This window comes from Podarcis raffonei, chromosome 13 (assembly GCF_027172205.1).
Source record: "Podarcis raffonei isolate rPodRaf1 chromosome 13, rPodRaf1.pri, whole genome shotgun sequence".
Lineage (NCBI taxonomy): Eukaryota > Metazoa > Chordata > Lepidosauria > Squamata > Lacertidae > Podarcis > Podarcis raffonei.
In genome coordinates, this window is record NC_070614.1 from 25,096,473 (window position 1) to 25,113,005 (window position 16,533).

The window sequence follows — 16,533 nt, forward strand, 5'->3', positions numbered from 1 at the left end:
CCCGTAGCACTTCCTCTTCCGGTTTGTATCATTACGTTCGCCGGCATCATCACAGCCATCTTGAGTGTGGCAGAGCCCCTCGGCCCCCCACCCCTGCTCGCCCGCCAAACGCAAACGGACAAGCTCCCGTTTTACCTCCTAGGGGACCACAGGGAATCCGAAAGACAACTACTGTATGTCAAACTGTCATTCGGTTTCCCTTTTTTTCCATCTAAGGTACTAAGGAACCTACCAACATGGCAGCAAAAGTCTGTCAAAAAATGACTTGAGGCGGAAGGGGGTACGTACGCATGTGCAGCGCCTAAACGCCACAAGAAAACTAAGAGATATGAATACAAGAAGTATCAACAAACGTCGCTTCCGCTTCTCGATCGTAAATTCGTAGAACTCGTCATATGGAGGGGGGGCAATTCTTGCTCCGCCACATATAGAACCTGGCAATCTAGAACCGGAAGTAGACTAATTAAACCTACTGTGGACCGGATCTCTTTGGAGCGGAAAGGGAGGGGGGGAAGGAAACTGCTTCCTTTTCCCAAGAAGGGCGCTCGAGCGTCGGCCATGTTGATTGAGGGCAAGCAAACGGAAGGAGGAAGGAGGCCTTCCCTTCCCGCAGCTTCCGCCGTTGAGTGAGCGCTTGCGCCTTTTAGTGAATGTGGATACCGGCGAGGGGGAAAATGGCGGTTGAAGGGCCGGAGCAGGTAAGCGGGTTCCCGCGAGTGCTGAGTCACTCCGGCCTCCGCTCTCTCTCACTGTTCTCACGGGGGTGTCTTGTTTGTAAAAGTGGGCGAGAGATAAGAGAGGTCCGTTTGCCACTTGCCTGGACAAAGGGGGAAGGGATGGCGGAGAGGCTTTCGTTAAAAATGGTGGTGGTGGGGGTATAAACGGGGAATGAGAAGGAAGTTCCTTTGTGTGTGGATGCAGATTAACTGCGAAAGTGACGGAGATGTTGGCGGGGCAACAGGCGAAGGAGGTGGCGTGACGTTAAAGGGCCCCTGATCCGACAGAGGCGCTTGGTGGTATGAAGGCAATCTGGGTGGGTGCAGTTGCTACTCAGCTGCGTTATTATTATTAATTGAATTTTTGTACCGCCCTATACCCGGGGGTCTCAGGGCGGTTCACAGTTAGAAAGCGGGGAAGGTGTGTCCTCCTTTGCCTGCCTTAAAATGATAATATGGGAGGGTCCACGTAATGTGGAGAGGTGGTTTGTAATGTCATGTGAAAGGTTACCGGTACTAGTGGTGATTGTGATATTTATTAAACGTACAAACTGCGGGAGGCAGTGGAAGACAGGAGTGCCTGGCATGCTCTGGTCCATGGGGTCACGAAGTTTCGGACACAACTAAACAACAACCACCACCCTCTTTGCGTGAAGATCGCAGGGTGGTTTCATGAAAGATGAAGACACAAAATGTATAGCACAATAAAACATCAAAAGGACTGCAACCCATAGCTCCCCCTCCCACACACACATTTTTTAAAGGCCATAGAGTGTTCAGCCCTAAAGGTCTTTGGTGTAGACTAGAGGGATGTTTTTTTGCCTGACACCTAAAGATATGTAAAAATGGCACCAGGCAAGACTGTCTGGGTGGGCATTCCACAAATGGGGAGCCATCGCAGAAAAGTCCTGTTCTCACTTGCTGTCACTTCTAGGTGTTGGAGACGGTGTTACTGCCTATTTTAAACAGTTAAAGGGTGCCTGTTCCTAAATAGTAGGTGTGCTAGCTTATGGGCTGGGGAGAGGAGTGAAACAGCAAATTGTAAGGTAGGGGTGACAATTCATGGTTTGGGTAGTGGGCTGTAATTTAACTTGGGGGGCGGGTGGTGAGCTGTGCCTCTTGTCCTTGAGCTTATCTGTTTGTCTTCTTCTATTTGCTGTCCCAAATCTTTCGGGCAGATGGAGTTGGATGAAGGCAAAGGTGGGACTGGGCTGCGCCAGTATTACCTCTCCAAGATTGAAGAGCTACAGGTGAGATATTCTTGTTTCCTGGAGTGGGAGGATCAATATAAGTTCTCACTTTCTAAATCCTTTCTCAAACGCAGACAACACAACTTTCATACACACAAGTTGTTTTAACATGTGGGGCATACTATGGCTAGTGGATCTTTAGATGATCTCCAGTCTCTTTATTGGCTCACTTTTTATTTCTATAGTGCCTATGTTAAGGGCAAGATATAGGCCCTCCTCTCAGGTTTATAATTAATGGATGAAGATAGGCATGGATTCTATAATGTGGTTTTGACAAAAAGTTTGCCGGGCTATGGCGTGTGTGTGTGTGTTCAAATACATTTCAACACACAGAGTATGTCTGTTTCTTCATTGTAAAAGACAAGACATGACACATAAAGGAAGGTGTTTGGAAGGAAAAGAGAGATCTCTTCGACAATACTGGGAGGGGGGAGAGTTGTGTATTTGCTACCCTTTTCTCACACCTTTCCTCCAGTGAGCTTAAGGCAGTTTACATGGTGGTTCTTCTCCCCCCTGCCCCACTCCTGCTTGTGAGATAAGCCGGCTGAGACAGTAACTGACCAGTGCTTACTTAGAGAGCTACACAGCAAAGTGAGGAGTTGAACCTGAGTCTCCTTGACCTTAATCCAACACTCTAACCACCACATGCGTCTGGTGTTTACATCCTGTTTGGAGCTAGCTGCTTTTCCACTCCTTAGGAAAAGATAATGCAATTATCCCTTGTTTGCCAGCTAGTAGCCAGAGTGCCCCAACTCATATCTCAGTGAAAATAATTATCTGGTGGCTGGTGTAGGGGGAGCAAACACCCTTAGCTGACGGGGTACTATGTTATTTTGGGGTGAGGTGTCATCTTTCTCCATTTCTTCTTCAAGTTGATAGTCAACGATAAGAGCCAGAATCTCAGACGGCTGCAGGCACAGCGGAATGAACTCAATGCCAAGGGTAAGTTGGGGATTGTTCAGCAATCTGCAGTGTTGCTTTTGTGTTTTGGGAGAGGTTTGATGGCTTTTGCTTTTAAATTCTATTTCTACCCTGCACCCACGTTTTCCCCACTGGCAAAAACCAGTATATGTTTGCTACCTTAATTTGAAGCAACTTTGCTTTACTGATTATATTTTTATAAAGTGTAATGCTTTTAAGTTAAGAATCTGTGGTCACTTTATGTAATCTCATAAATAAAATATCAAACACTGGGTGTATTTATAACTTGAGATGTAAATACTTTTAAATGTAATCAAAATAGAAAGCAGCAGAGTTTTGTGTACATAAAGCATTTTGTTTCCTTCAGGTGGTAAACTAAGCTTTTGGACTGTTCTGAAATAGATATGCTACTTATTTTCTTATTTCCCTTATTTCTTTTTATGAGAAAAAAACCCCCGAGAAATGTTTCCTCCCTTGCTTCTGGAAATGTTGCCTCTCTAAGGAGGGGCAGTCCCTGAGTTGTCCAAGATGATGCTGAATTGGGAGACTTCCTCTCCATTGGTGCTAATGCTGTTTTGTTTTCTCTGACCACCCTAGTGCGCCTGCTTCGCGAGGAGTTGCAACTTCTGCAGGAACAAGGTTCCTACGTGGGTGAAGTGGTGAGGGCTATGGACAAAAAGAAAGTGCTTGTCAAGGTATGGTCACCCCCTGCATGTGTGTATCAGATATGTACATCTCTGTGTGTAGAGGAGGGTTGTCTTTCAAACAGGCTATGATTGTGAGTTGGGAATAATAACTGTTGGCATTTAAACAGCACTTTTCAATATTCAAAGCACAGTGTTAAAACTAGGACAGGGAATAACATGGGTTCAAATACCAACCTAGCTGTGAAGTTCATTGGGTGATCTTGGGCTAGTTGCCATCTCTCACCCGAGCCTCCCCCCCCCCCACAAATTTGTGAGCAGAAAATGGGGGGTGAGAAGAGATGCAGGTATGCTGCTCTGAGCTCCTTGGAGGAAGAGCAGCATAAAAAGGACAGCTCTGTAAGGTTGAAATTGGAAGACAGTGGCATGTCTGAGGCCCCCAATTACTTCATGGTAGAGGTGAGAATTTTAACCTGGGTTCACAACTCAATTCTCCTGTTTCTTTGCTGTTTCTGGACAGAAGTAGCAAAAATGATTGGATATCTAGGTGCTTAATGAATCCTGTGTGGCTTCCAAAACTCTTTATCTGTTTTTACAATAGTAATCTTCCTCAATAATATCTTCAAGTTGTTTTGCACTGTAAGCTAGAAGTGATTTGCCATACGGGTGGAAGTGGGTATATTTTTCCTATGAGCCATGTTGACTGTTGATTTCTTTGGCTTGACTTGTTTTGCCATTGATGCTGCAAGTGTTTGATTCTTACGGTAATAACTGGCCCTCTATTCCAGGTTCATCCTGAAGGCAAGTTTGTTGTTGACGTGGATAAAAACATAGACATCAACGATGTGAGTAATTGCTGGGCCATGTCTGGTATTCCACAGACATGGGAATACCAGAATGGGAGTAGTGGTGTTTATGTCTCTGTTGGATTTGCATGTGTGCTGTTTTCTTTCCTGCATCTGGGTTTGCTCTATCTTTTAAATGCCCCTGGGGAAACCCAGGGTGGAACATGCATCTCATGTACCTCTATACCACACAGGTAACCCCGAACTGCCGTGTTGCCTTGCGGAATGACAGCTACACACTCCACAAGATCTTGCCAAACAAGGTGGACCCCCTGGTCTCATTGATGATGGTGGAGAAAGTGCCAGACTCCACTTATGAGATGATTGGCGGCCTTGACAAGCAGATCAAAGAGATCAAGGAAGTGATTGAGCTGCCCGTCAAGCATCCAGAGCTTTTTGAAGCTTTGGGTATTGCTCAGCCCAAGGCAAGTGAAAAGAAATGTTGTGTCCCCACCATATCATGCCTCGTTTTCTCACTAGACCAGACTTTAGATAAATGGATAGATGATTACTCACACTTGACATTAACTACAAGTAAGTATTGAAATACTCATCCCACATGAAGAGAAGCAGTCCAGTTTGCTGTCGCCCCCGTTTCCTGGGCCTTCCTTAGGGAGGGGTGCATAGGCTATAGCACATGCCTTGATTCGGAAGGCCAAGGTTCAGCCCCTGACCTCTCCAGTTCAAGGGAAATAGCCTGTCTCAGAATGGAAAACAACTACTAGGGCTAGGCAGACCAAGGGTCTGCCTTGTTATAAGGCAGATTCTTGGGATTCCATGCCCACGACAAATGGAGGGTGGGTAGAAAGCAGGTCTCTGTATTAAAAGCCCGCAAAAGGATGCAAATTTTCTACACCTTTTGTTTCATTGCCCCAACTGACACCATCAAAGTACTAGACAGTCTGCAAGAGAGGTTGTCAGATGTGCTGTGCTGCCATGAGTTCCTTTCTCTTCCTCTCCACTATAAATGGGTTTAGTTCCCTCCCCATACTAATCTCATGTTACACTTATTGCAGGGTGTGCTGCTGTATGGACCTCCTGGGACTGGGAAAACTTTGCTGGCCCGAGCAGTGGCTCATCACACTGATTGCACGTTCATCCGTGTCTCTGGCTCTGAGCTTGTGCAGAAGTTCATTGGGGAAGGTGAGTGAGGCGGGGTGGATGGGAGAGAGAAAGTTTTTATTATTTATCACATTTTTATCCTTCCCTTATTCTAGCCTGGAATTTAAGGCAGTGTGCTTTAAAAAAAATAATTATACATTTTCCACAAGTTTTTTATGGAATAGAACCTCTGTTTTCGAGCATCTCAGAAGTTGAATGTTTTGGCTTACAAATGCCGAAAACCTGGAATTGTTTCAGTTTCCGAATGATTTTCGGAAGCTGAATGTGCCCTGCGGCTTCTGTTTTGAGTTTCCCTACTGTACTGAGGCTTCCACTTTCAGGTTTTAAACGTTTTGGAAGTCGAACGGTCTTCCAGAACGGATTACATTTCGAAAACCAAGGTTCCACTGCACATATATAAAACACTAACCATTACAAGTCACTTCTCTTAGGACTTCCCAGTCCATCTCTCCATGGCATTCCATTCAAACCTTATTAGACAGTGTGCATGTTATTCTCAGGAGACCCAGCCATCCAGGCACTGACGAGACCCAGCCCTTCTTAGTTTCAGTAAGGTGGCAGCTCATGTACCTTAGACCATACCTGGGGATCCATGTATTCTTTCTCCACTAGAAAAAGGTAGCTGCCTGTACAGTTTGGCAGATGACTTGAAAAAGACTGTTTACAATTTTGCAGAGCCTGAAAACTGGAGTTCTACGGTCCTCCAAGCACAGAATTGGTCACAAGATTCCAGTTCTGTGATCAAGTTGCCTGTCATAATTTTTCCAGGGTATGCTTGTTAATTGAGCACTATTCTACCCGTCTCTTAAAAATGCAACTAGGCTCTCTGAGATGGGGATGGCGGGATGGTTTGTGTTTGATAGAGGGGTAAGGGAGCATATTTAGATAGGGCTGTATGTTTGGGGGACGAGCTCATCTGGCTCTTGGGGCTCATCTACAGTAATTGCTAAAGGATCTTGGCTTGTTTCCTGGTGGCAGGTGCACGGATGGTGCGTGAGCTCTTTGTCATGGCCCGGGAGCACGCTCCCTCCATTATCTTCATGGATGAGATTGATTCCATTGGCTCCTCCCGTCTGGAGGGTGGCTCTGGTGGGGACAGCGAGGTTCAGCGCACCATGTTAGAACTGCTCAACCAGCTTGATGGTTTTGAGGCCACCAAGAACATCAAGGTATGTTGTGAAAGGAACAGAATCCACACCTTCCCATCATTCTGTGGATTATGCACAGGAACGTAGTTCGTATGTTTGAAGAATGTTGCTCTTCTTGACATATATATTTTTTAAGAAATACATAATCTGAACCTAGATTGCACTTAAAGCTACGAAACCTTGCTACCAACTGTATGTACATAACTATAGAGGGGCAGAAGTGGAGGAAGAGGCAGAGAGGATTCTGGCTGCAGAAGAGAAGTAATAGGTGGCTTGGGGAAGAACGTTTACTGTGGTCTGTTGATGGGAAGCAGGGATAGATGTAGCATCTGCTGGTATTTATTAGCCAAAACACTGCATATAGGCTTCTAGTGAAATGCTGTTTTTGTCCTGTTTAGGTCATCATGGCGACCAACCGCATAGACATCTTGGATTCAGCCCTGCTTCGTCCTGGGCGTATCGACAGAAAGATTGAATTCCCTCCCCCAAATGAAGAGGTAATGGAGACTTTGTGGGAGACAGCCATTGTATTTCTCCCTGTAGTAGGCTTTCCCTCGATAGCTTCTCTTACCCTGGCAGCCAATGTCCCTGTTTGCTAAACTGCATTGTCATTTAACTGCCGCTTCCTCTCTCCTTCCTGTCACTCCACAGGCTCGACTTGACATCTTGAAGATCCACTCTCGCAAGATGAACCTGACACGGGGAATTAATTTGCGGAAAATTGCGGAGCTGATGCCAGGGGCTTCAGGGGCTGAGGTCAAGGTAAAGTAGCAAGTTTGTGTCTGAGAATTCTGCTCCCCAAGTTTGGCCTTTCTCTAACTACCACATGCAGCATTAAGGATCATTTGATTATCAGGGCCTGCTAGAGATTCTTGGTAACACTTTCTGAGGCTTGTATGTTTGCATCAGTGAGCGGAAGGGACTTCAGACAAAGATTTTAAAAATCAAGGATTTCGGAATCTCTTGTGGTGGTGTGTGCACCCACACATTCAAACTATTTTGATACTCTTGGGTTGTCCTGACCAACCATTTCCCATCAGTGGAGAGGTTCAGTACCTAATCATATGTACTAATCTCACACACATCCACTTTGATGGCTATCATTTTGTTATCCTTGGGTGGGGCAGAAGCAAGCCTACCTGAGCTGTATATTCTCTTGGCATTTGTGTGGTGCAGCTCAGGTGGGTCCCTTACATTTCTGTTTTGCAGGGCGTGTGCACAGAAGCTGGAATGTACGCGTTGAGGGAAAGGCGGGTACATGTAACTCAAGAAGACTTCGAGATGGCTGTAGCAAAGGTATTGTGGGCTGTGGGTATGAGGGAAGGGCTATTCTTTGGGGTGGAAAGAGCCCAAGATGTAAGGGATTTGCATTTTGTTGCTCTTGTCATCAGTGTTTATGTCAGAGCTTGCTTGCAGGTAACTGCCTTTCTCCTAAGGTGCTGCAGAGATTAAATGAAGGAGTGGGTAATAGTGGGGACCTTACTAATGCTGTACTTTTACAGAGAAAGCCTATGTGGTTTGTTCCAGGGCAGGGTAGCCATTAAAAAAAAAAAAAGCCCACATCCATTTTTGTTGTGGGAGGGATATGGAAGGAATAGTGAGAGTTTAATGCATATATTCAGCGTGGGATTGGAGCTGAGACTTCATCTTGTCCAACAGGTAGTATGCAAAAAGGTTACTAAATTGTGTAGAATTCGGGTAGCTATTTAACTGCTTGGAGGTTTGATCTCTGCTACTGGCCTTTTTGCCTTTCTGACTTTTGTTCTTTCTCTTCGGCAGGTTATGCAAAAAGACAGTGAGAAGAATATGTCTATCAAGAAGCTGTGGAAATAAGTTGCTGCCCCTACCCAAGCAAGTGAATTCCGACCTCATTCTCCACTGTAATCTTTACACCCCAATGTCCTTCCCCCCCTTAATAAAACTTAATATTAACAGTTGTGCTTGTAAATAGAGGAAGGAGAAGAAAGCACAGAAATTTGTGCTTAAAGACTTATCTGTTCCTCCAGTTCTACAGAAAATTAGCTCCCAGAAGCAGAGTCTTTTGGTACAATAGATTTAACTCCACTGACTTTGGGAAGGTAACATGTTGAAGCACTGTTAAGGCCCAAGGTCAAACAGCTATATTTGAAAAGCCTCTTTAATGCCATTCTTAATTGAATGCTATGTTAAACACCCTAAGTGTTGGTATTTCCCAGTGTATCTTTTCCTCAAATCATGATGAGTGGGCTTGTGAGTCTTTCGACCCATCAAATATCAATTCTCTGTCCTAGAGCCCTTATAGGGTTGGTATGAAAAGAGAACCGCTGAGAGATTATGATTTATCATGATCTGTATAAAACAGTGTTATTGTTCAAGGAAGCCTGTCTTTGGAGCACTCAACTAGAAACTGCGATCAGGAGAAATTTTAAAGTGAACTGATTAAATTTGCTGGCTTCGGATTGTTACTCAGATCACACATTTCTATAATTTGGTGTCATTTTAGACAAATGTGTGCAAGGGTGAGGAACCTGTGCCCTTCCAGATGTTGAGTGGCAGTTCTCATTGGCTCCAGCCAGCATGCCTCAAAAGGAGGAGTCCAACATCTGGAGCACCACAGGCTACCACGACAAGGCTGCTGTACAGCTAAAAGGAAATGGCGCTCAGTAGCTAGATTACGTTACGTATAATTTTGAGTGCTAAAATGAAGCTGCGTAAAAGAAATATTGGAAAAAAGTAATGCATACTAGGTTCTCAAGTGCTTCAAAGTGGGCAAATTTAAGGAAGTAGCTTGTTGTGAGACAGCAGGCCTACTTCCCATTCTTCCACCTCCAAAAGCCAGAGCACAGAAAAGGTGGCAGGGGTGCAGCAATTAGCTGGAGACCTACTCCAAAGAACTGGTTGTCTGAAATTTTCAAATTACGTAAAAAATCTTCACACTGTGGTAGACAGAACTTGTCTGCTTTGTAGAGATTCTCGCAATGAATTTGGTATTCCATGTAATACTTGTTCAACTAGACCCTGAGTGTAAGAGCTTATAAGTTACTTGTGTCTCACTTATAGCATGGCAGTGAACCTTGCATAAGCAGAGCATGGATGTGGCAGCTGTGGCCCATTGGATATCACTGGCGTCCTAATTCGCATCAGCCCTAACCATCATGGCCAGAGATGATGGGCGCTGTAGCCCAACAACGCCTGGTGAACCACAGTTCCCTCATCCTGCTACAGCTGAAAGGTACATCTGCTCCTCGAGAGCAGCCTCCTTTTGTAGGGCAGAAGAGAAATCAGGCAAGCTTAATTCAAGCTGCTGCTTAAGAGTACTTTTATTAGAAAACATTCAACATAGAAACTGGTAACATTCTTGTTCATAGTGAGTGAACTTCCCATCAGCTCCTACTTGGCCAACTACATCTCAAGAGAAGGACCAGAAAGCAAGGAGGATATATTCTAGATTTAAGTGCCGAGGGGCCAGGAGCTTGGGGACTGAAGGCACTTGGGGTGGGGCGGCGGCAAGAAGGCTCAAGCAAATTTCTCCTTGGCTGGTGGCCTCAAAGGTTTCCTGCAGTACATGTGGCCTGACCAGAGAGGAACAGGTCTCCACTATTCACTTTTTAAACTTTGTGCTGGAGAACCACAGAAGAAATATCAACTGATTGTCATTAACAGAACAGCAAAACAAACAAACCCCTCTTCAGAACCATGCTGTTTCAGAGGGAGGAAGGGCACCAATACATATTAACAACAAACTTCCCGTTACAAAAAAACCAAACCTGCTCCCAAGAAAAGAGATAGTGCAAAGACTAAATGCCAGCAAGCAAGGCTGACAGTTTGGAATGGATGAAGCTTTGGTTAAAAATTGAGCAGCAGTAGCAGCCACCCGACATTGCAAGGGAGGCTGCTGAGACTCAGCTAAGAGGTAGAAGGCAACTCAAAAATTCCCAGTGTCCCAGAGGCAAAGCGCATAGGAAGGGTAAAGGGTGGGGGTCTGAGGAAGGAGAGGAGCTCACTTTTCTCTCTAAAGGTGGTTTTAAGCCTTGTATAATCCCCAGGTGGATACTGAATAAGCTGCTTCCCCCCAATCCCCAAATGAGACAATGGGGGCAGAACTCCCCCAGCCCTGATAGAGGCAGAGGATTTTGGACAAGCATTGCCTGGCTGCCGGTCCATTCCAAAGTACCACAAGGTGCAGAAGGGGTGCTGAAGGTGGCAGCGCTAGGTAAGGCGAACGCCAAGCACTTGTTCCAGTTCTTGTCTGCGCTGCTGAACCTGGAAGATACAAGATGGTCACAGTGATGAGCAGGAGCAAATACGCACATCTAGGCATACGTTTTGCCTCCCATGGCAGAAGCACAGTGAGGCCTTCCTTGCTCTCCAAGGGCAAGAGTCTGATTCTCGGGTGTACAATCACTGAGGAAAGTAAATGGGAGAAGAATGGAGCAAGTGTAGGCTGTAGATCACTTGCTGGGATCAGCTGTTAAGCAGCAGTACAAAAGGAATCCAGGGAAGGGGCAAAAAGAAAGCCAGAAAGGCAATTATTGGTGTGTGGGGATGTGCTGGACTGAAAATAACATCCTCCCTCCACGGCCAAGTCCAGGTTGGGAAGATGCCGCATGACTTTAAATAATAGGGAATGCCATATAAATACTTTGCAGAAATAGCCTCTCCAAACCTTGGCAAAGATGTGTCTCCCAACAGCCTCCTGCATCCACGGTTGTTGGTAGAACTCCGCACGCCTCTCCTCTTCAGGGTTCCCAACCACGTCGGTGATGATCTAGAGCAAAATGGGGGGAAAGGGGAAGCTATTTCCTGTGCTGCCAATGTTGAGAGTTTCAAGACAGCGACTGCAGCAAGATTACTAAAACTGCCTTGTTGAGTGTCACTATAACCCAGCAATGTGCGCAACAGAGGCCAATGAGATGCTCACAAACATGGCACTGGTATCTCTCTTAGTTTCATCTGTTTGGCACTCTCGCGCCTTTTCAAAATACCACATTTCCAGCTGGAATACATCAATGATTTACTTTGCACATTTCTGCCAGTCTCCAAGAATCAAAACGTTCCTGAATTATTTTAACTGGCAAAGGAGGAAGGGGTAGACTAGGTGGACAAAAGACAGGGAACATGTTAGACATGGCTTACATATAGGGAATTGGGCTGAGCATGGAGAGAAACTAACATCAAAGGCCTGGGCATTCCCACTGTCTTGTCCTACAAGAGTCACAAGCCGGAATTGTGGCTGCAAATCAATGTATATAAGTTAATGGGAACTCAGTGTTGCTTTTGTGGAACAGAGAGATCTTTGGCCTTGCATTTGTGCTATTTTTATTTCTGTGCTAGGCTGTTGTGTTTACTTTTGCTGTTGCATTTGGCCATTTTTTCCCTGTTCCATGGGTTAGTGTTCTTACATATTAACACTGATTATTTGCAACTGTTCATATCTGAATTCTATTTATTGCTCTTCATTTGTTATGTCATGAGATGCCTTGGGAACAATCTTGTGGAAAAGCAAGATGCAAATAATTGAATGACTTCGGGTGCAGCGAGTGGTCAGGGAGCATTAGAAGCTGTAGAAGCTGTAGCACTGAAGCTGTGTCATGCAAGAGGAGCCCCAGCACCACCATGCATACCCTTATGCTACAATGCTATACACACACATCCCTGGGGGTAAGCTCCATTGAACTCACTGGGATTTCCTCCTGGGCAGACATGCATAGAATTGTGCTGATAGTCCTTTTGCACACCCCTACCTGGTTTCTTCAGAGCCCAGTCCCTAAATTTACCTTCAAGTCCCTCTGCTGAGATCTGATCCACTCCTGGATGAAGTCCTGGGGATTGTTGCTGAAACTCAGCATAAAATCTCGCTGTGTCTTCAGCTGGTTGATCGACTCAATGGTTTCATGGATCTAAATGTAAATAAAGGATATAGGCGGTTCTGATGAAGGAAAATAAGTGCTCCTCAGACTGAGTAAGTCCTGACTACTGATTCAGGGGCCTGCAGGTTTAGGCCAGCACAGGGCGACAGGGAAGAAAGCAGTTGAGACAGAAGCATGACATTTGGAGGTAAGAGTAATGAAAGCACTTCCCACCATAAAGCAATGGCTTCATGTTGCCTGACAATTTGGGGTAGGGAAGGAAGACCTAAAGAGAAAGGAGTATCAGATACAGACACAAAGTATTGGAAATATTAAGTGCCTAGTTTTCTATATCGTTCCTCTAAAGCCTGCCCTCCTTTCTTTGTTCCGCCATAATCGCCAGCCCTTCAGGCACAGTCTCTCCCCACCCCCAGGTTTATGTGCATTCACTGTAATTTGTACTAACCCCTTAGGCTAGAGCAAGCTATACAACCAGAGTTGTAGAACGAGGATCCCTGCTATTTTTTTTTTAGCAGTGCAATACTTTTGCAAATTAGGTTAGCATGCTTAGTCAGCAATGATTATGCAATGGGTTTGCATAATTTTGCAGATGGGAGAAAGTAGAAAAAAGGTGGGATGAAGAGAGCAAGATACGGAAAAAATGTATAGAGTTAAGGACTGGATGGTCTTGGAGGTGAGATGTTCTGCTGCCATCACTAGTCTCTGTTTGTCAGAGCTAAAAACCTTGTTTAAATCCCACTCCCAAAATCAACTCCATGTTCTGAACACTCTGAATCCAATCTGTCATGGGTTCTGTTGGTTGCCATGCAGATTCCTAGCCCACCTGTTTACAGACAGCAAGAAGAGAGCCAGCCATCTGCCTAGACTTCCAACTCTCCAGATGCCAGTCTTTTCACAGCTTGCCAACTTGCTCCTCCCCATTCCCCCTGCTCTTAAGACCAAATCCTACCTACTTGCTGTGTAACAGAGTCAATGCTTTTCTAATACCCCCCAAAAAAGAATTCAGAATTTCAGATTATACAAAACTACTATGTAGGAAAACAAGACGTGCAGCCTACTCAACAAAAATGGGACAACTTGCACAACCTTGCTTTACTTGCACTGTTTAGTGCAAGTACAGAATTTGAAATTAATACAAAATATTAGATTGCCAAAGCCAGGTTGGATAGGTAAATGTTGCACTATCTTGAAAACAGGTAGAGGCATCCCCTGCTTATATTTTGGGGATAAGCTGAGTGCCCCTGCAGGGCAAGGAGAGCATTACGGCACCCCCAAAGTTTGTAAGGTGGTATGCTTGATTCTGCTTCCTGCCCCAATGGTCACCAGGGACCTACCTTGACATCCAGGGAGGCAATTTCCTGCTGGTTGGTAGTGGAGGCCAAGAAGTTGCTCATTTGGGCCTTCAAGGGGTCATCCACTTCCACATCAATGTCGTAACAGGCAGTCTTCTTCTGGTCATTAGGGTCCACACTGGAGGGGTGGGTAGGGACAGGAGGCTGGGATGAGGGCTGAGAATCTACATCTCCCCAAGAGCTGTTCCTTCACCAGCACCCCACAAATATTAGGGTTAGGAATTGACTCTCTCATACCCAACTGCCCCATAGGGCTTCAACAGAGGAGAAACAGAGTAATCTGAATGGCAGGGGTACACCCAAATTAGGATGCACAAATACATATGAATCCAAGGAAACTAATATAGCATGTTCCCAAAATATTTTTATTTATTTGAAGTATGCATATGCTGCCTTTCCTGGACTCAAGGAAGAATTATAATATAGAAATTAAAGCAGACAATGAAACCACATCATAGCAAATTTCATAAGCAGGAAAACACATCAACCTCATAAAGTAAAATAAATGGACCTCACAGTCTTTTCAAAAGGATACTACAGAAGAACTAATCTTTTTTAGGCTTGAAACTAGTTCTGACACACACAAAAATCACATTTATATATGCTGCTCCAGTGGCAGAAAGCTTCCATCACTTCCTAGATACACCAACAGCATCTCCTTCAGATGCCCTGGAGAAAAAACTCCACCCTACCCTGATACTAATTTTTATAAATATTGTTTATCTACTTAAACAGTTCTATGAAACAAGCCAACATTATTCCCATTTCACAGACGGGAACTCAGGAAACACATGGCTTGTCCCAAGGCCAAATATGATTGTCCATGGAAGAGGTGGGATCCCCCCACATATTACTATGATTGAGATTATACTACAGTGGTGCCTCGCAAGACGAAATTAATCCGTTCCGCGAGTCTCTTCGTCTTGCGGTTTTTTCGTCTTGCGAAGCACGGCTATTAGCGGCTTAGCGGCTTTAAGAAAAAGGAAACAAACTCGCAAGAACTCGCAAGACGTTTCGTCTTGCGAAGCAAGCCCATAGGGAAAATCGTCTTGCGAAGCGATGCAAAAACCGAAAAACCCTTTCGTCTTGCACGTTTTTCGTTTTGCGAGGCATACGTCTTGGAAGGCACCACTGTATCTCCCCTTTCTCTCTCTGATGGAAGCTGCATTCCAGAGAGAGATAACAACCAATCAGAGCACAGATGGGGAGCCTCTTCAGACCTGAAACCCTCCAGGTGTTGCTGGACTCCATCTCCCATCAGCCCCAGCCACCAAGGCCACCGATCAGGAATGATGGGAGTTACAGGCCACCAACATTGGTAGTCCCAGGTTCCAACCCCTGAATTAAGAGCTTGCTCAGTTTCAGCTCCTGCCACGCCAGCCCTACCTGATCACATGGTTGATAACAATGGGATCTGGATGTTGCAGGAGCCCCGCCAGCTTCATGGGGATCTCAGAGAATCGCATGCGGATGCAGCCAAAGATCTAGAATGGATCAAGAGAGCATGCCATGAATAAGCCCTGAGGCAAAAGGCGGGGTGGGAGGGAAGGAGAGATGGGGCAGGGAGGCAAGCCATGTATCTACTGACCTGGCGAAAGTATCGGTTGCAGTTGATGTACTCTCGCTCATGACTGTCCTGGAGCTTGTTGTGTTTGATGTAGAGCCACAGAGCCTGCATGATGCTGGCCCGAGTCTGAGTGTGAACGCCCAGAAGGCGAGCCAAACGGGGATCCAGCTTGTACTGGGGAGGCTGCAAGGGTAATATTGCCTGGTTAATATGCACTTGAAGTAGGGTCCTCTGTAACCTCAGACCAAACTGAGTGTTGCAACCTGCTTGCATCTCCAAATCAGGAATGATTAACGGGACCCATCTGAATAACCATCAAGAGAGAGAGACGATCTGTAGCCAAGCGGTTATCCCAGGTGGACTCTGGCCAGGCCTCCGAACCACCCACCCCACCTGCCAGTTCTAATCCATAAGCAGAAACATTCATAAAAAGGAAGTCTGTTTTCATACTCCAAATGAATTACAGTCAACAGAAAGTCTGCAAGTGCACCAGCCTCTGAATCCAGTGCCTTCTCATTCTCAGTTGTATCTTCATAGTCCTACTTGGGCTGGAAACTTACTTTTTAAATCACAAGCACTGAGATTAATAGGAATCCAAATTCAGCACAATACTATGGTATCCTCAAGAAGGAGAACAGCTGTACATATAGCTGGAGGAAGTAAAGCCACATGATTTGTGATAATAAAATATGGAGAAAGAAACTTCTGATCTAGTACTGCTGTGCCATGAACGTAATGTGCTTGGGAACCTGATAATTTCTTTTTTTAAAAATTTTTTTATAAAGATATTTATTAAGATTTTCAGAATTAATACAGTAAGACAAAAAAGAAACAAAAAGAAAAAGAAAAAAAAATATCAAAAAGTAGAAAAATACAAAAAAGTTAAAAACACATATAGTTCAGAGTAGTTATTTTTCATTAACATATTTCCTCGACCTCCTCATACCTCCCCTTTTTGTATTCCAGTTCAATTATTGGTTCAGCAAATCCTTATCATTAATTCTTAACTCCACACCTTTTTTTCCCCTTCCCTATCCCTCATAACATTACAGCTGCAAACCACTTAAATTCTATCCGACATCATTCTAACATTCATTAATTTTACAATATTTCTGTAAA

At 44.9% G+C, this 16,533-nt stretch overlaps 2 protein-coding genes across 3 annotated transcripts in view; one reads left to right on the forward strand and one right to left on the reverse strand.

Annotated features, from left to right (window-relative positions):
- The first annotated feature begins 571 nt into the window (after nucleotides 1-571).
- PSMC5 (proteasome 26S subunit, ATPase 5) lies at nucleotides 572-8,580 on the forward strand. Its single transcript, XM_053362127.1, has 12 exons — nucleotides 572-698; nucleotides 1,895-1,966; nucleotides 2,839-2,908; nucleotides 3,485-3,582; nucleotides 4,320-4,376; nucleotides 4,571-4,801; nucleotides 5,393-5,519; nucleotides 6,477-6,667; nucleotides 7,045-7,143; nucleotides 7,298-7,408; nucleotides 7,856-7,942; nucleotides 8,426-8,580. Exons 1-12 carry the CDS (start codon nucleotides 651-653, stop codon nucleotides 8,477-8,479), a joined length of 1,245 nt encoding a protein of 414 aa, XP_053218102.1. The 5' UTR covers nucleotides 572-650; the 3' UTR covers nucleotides 8,480-8,580.
- Nucleotides 8,581-9,927: 1,347 nt separating this feature from the next.
- The window catches only part of SMARCD2 (SWI/SNF related, matrix associated, actin dependent regulator of chromatin, subfamily d, member 2), a 35,000-nt gene continuing 28,394 nt past the window's right edge, over nucleotides 9,928-16,533 (reverse strand). Inside the window, exons 8-13 of one of the 2 annotated variants that reach the window (XM_053362110.1) lie at nucleotides 15,436-15,597; nucleotides 15,234-15,331; nucleotides 13,830-13,965; nucleotides 12,403-12,525; nucleotides 11,292-11,393; nucleotides 9,928-10,888 (exon numbers count right to left, since the gene is read on the reverse strand). In XM_053362110.1, coding sequence (XP_053218085.1) covers nucleotides 10,835-10,888; nucleotides 11,292-11,393; nucleotides 12,403-12,525; nucleotides 13,830-13,965; nucleotides 15,234-15,331; nucleotides 15,436-15,597 — 675 coding nt within the window. In that variant the 3' untranslated portion in view covers nucleotides 9,928-10,834. Of the gene's footprint in view, nucleotides 10,889-11,291; nucleotides 11,394-12,402; nucleotides 12,526-13,829; nucleotides 14,035-15,233; nucleotides 15,332-15,435; nucleotides 15,598-16,533 lie in introns of both variants that reach the window. The other variant, XM_053362109.1, reaches the window with a different exon arrangement.

Bases quoted from the DNA above. Each gene is read 5' to 3' on its own strand.
- PSMC5 (XM_053362127.1), top strand. From the start codon at position 651: ATGTGGATACCGGCGAGGGGGAAAATGGCGGTTGAAGGGCCGGAGCAG. The intron at 4,377-4,570 runs GTGAGTAATTGC...TATACCACACAG, and splicing joins AAAACATAGACATCAACGAT to GTAACCCCGAACTGCCGTGT. The intron at 7,409-7,855 runs GTAAAGTAGCAA...TCTGTTTTGCAG, and splicing joins CTTCAGGGGCTGAGGTCAAG to GGCGTGTGCACAGAAGCTGG.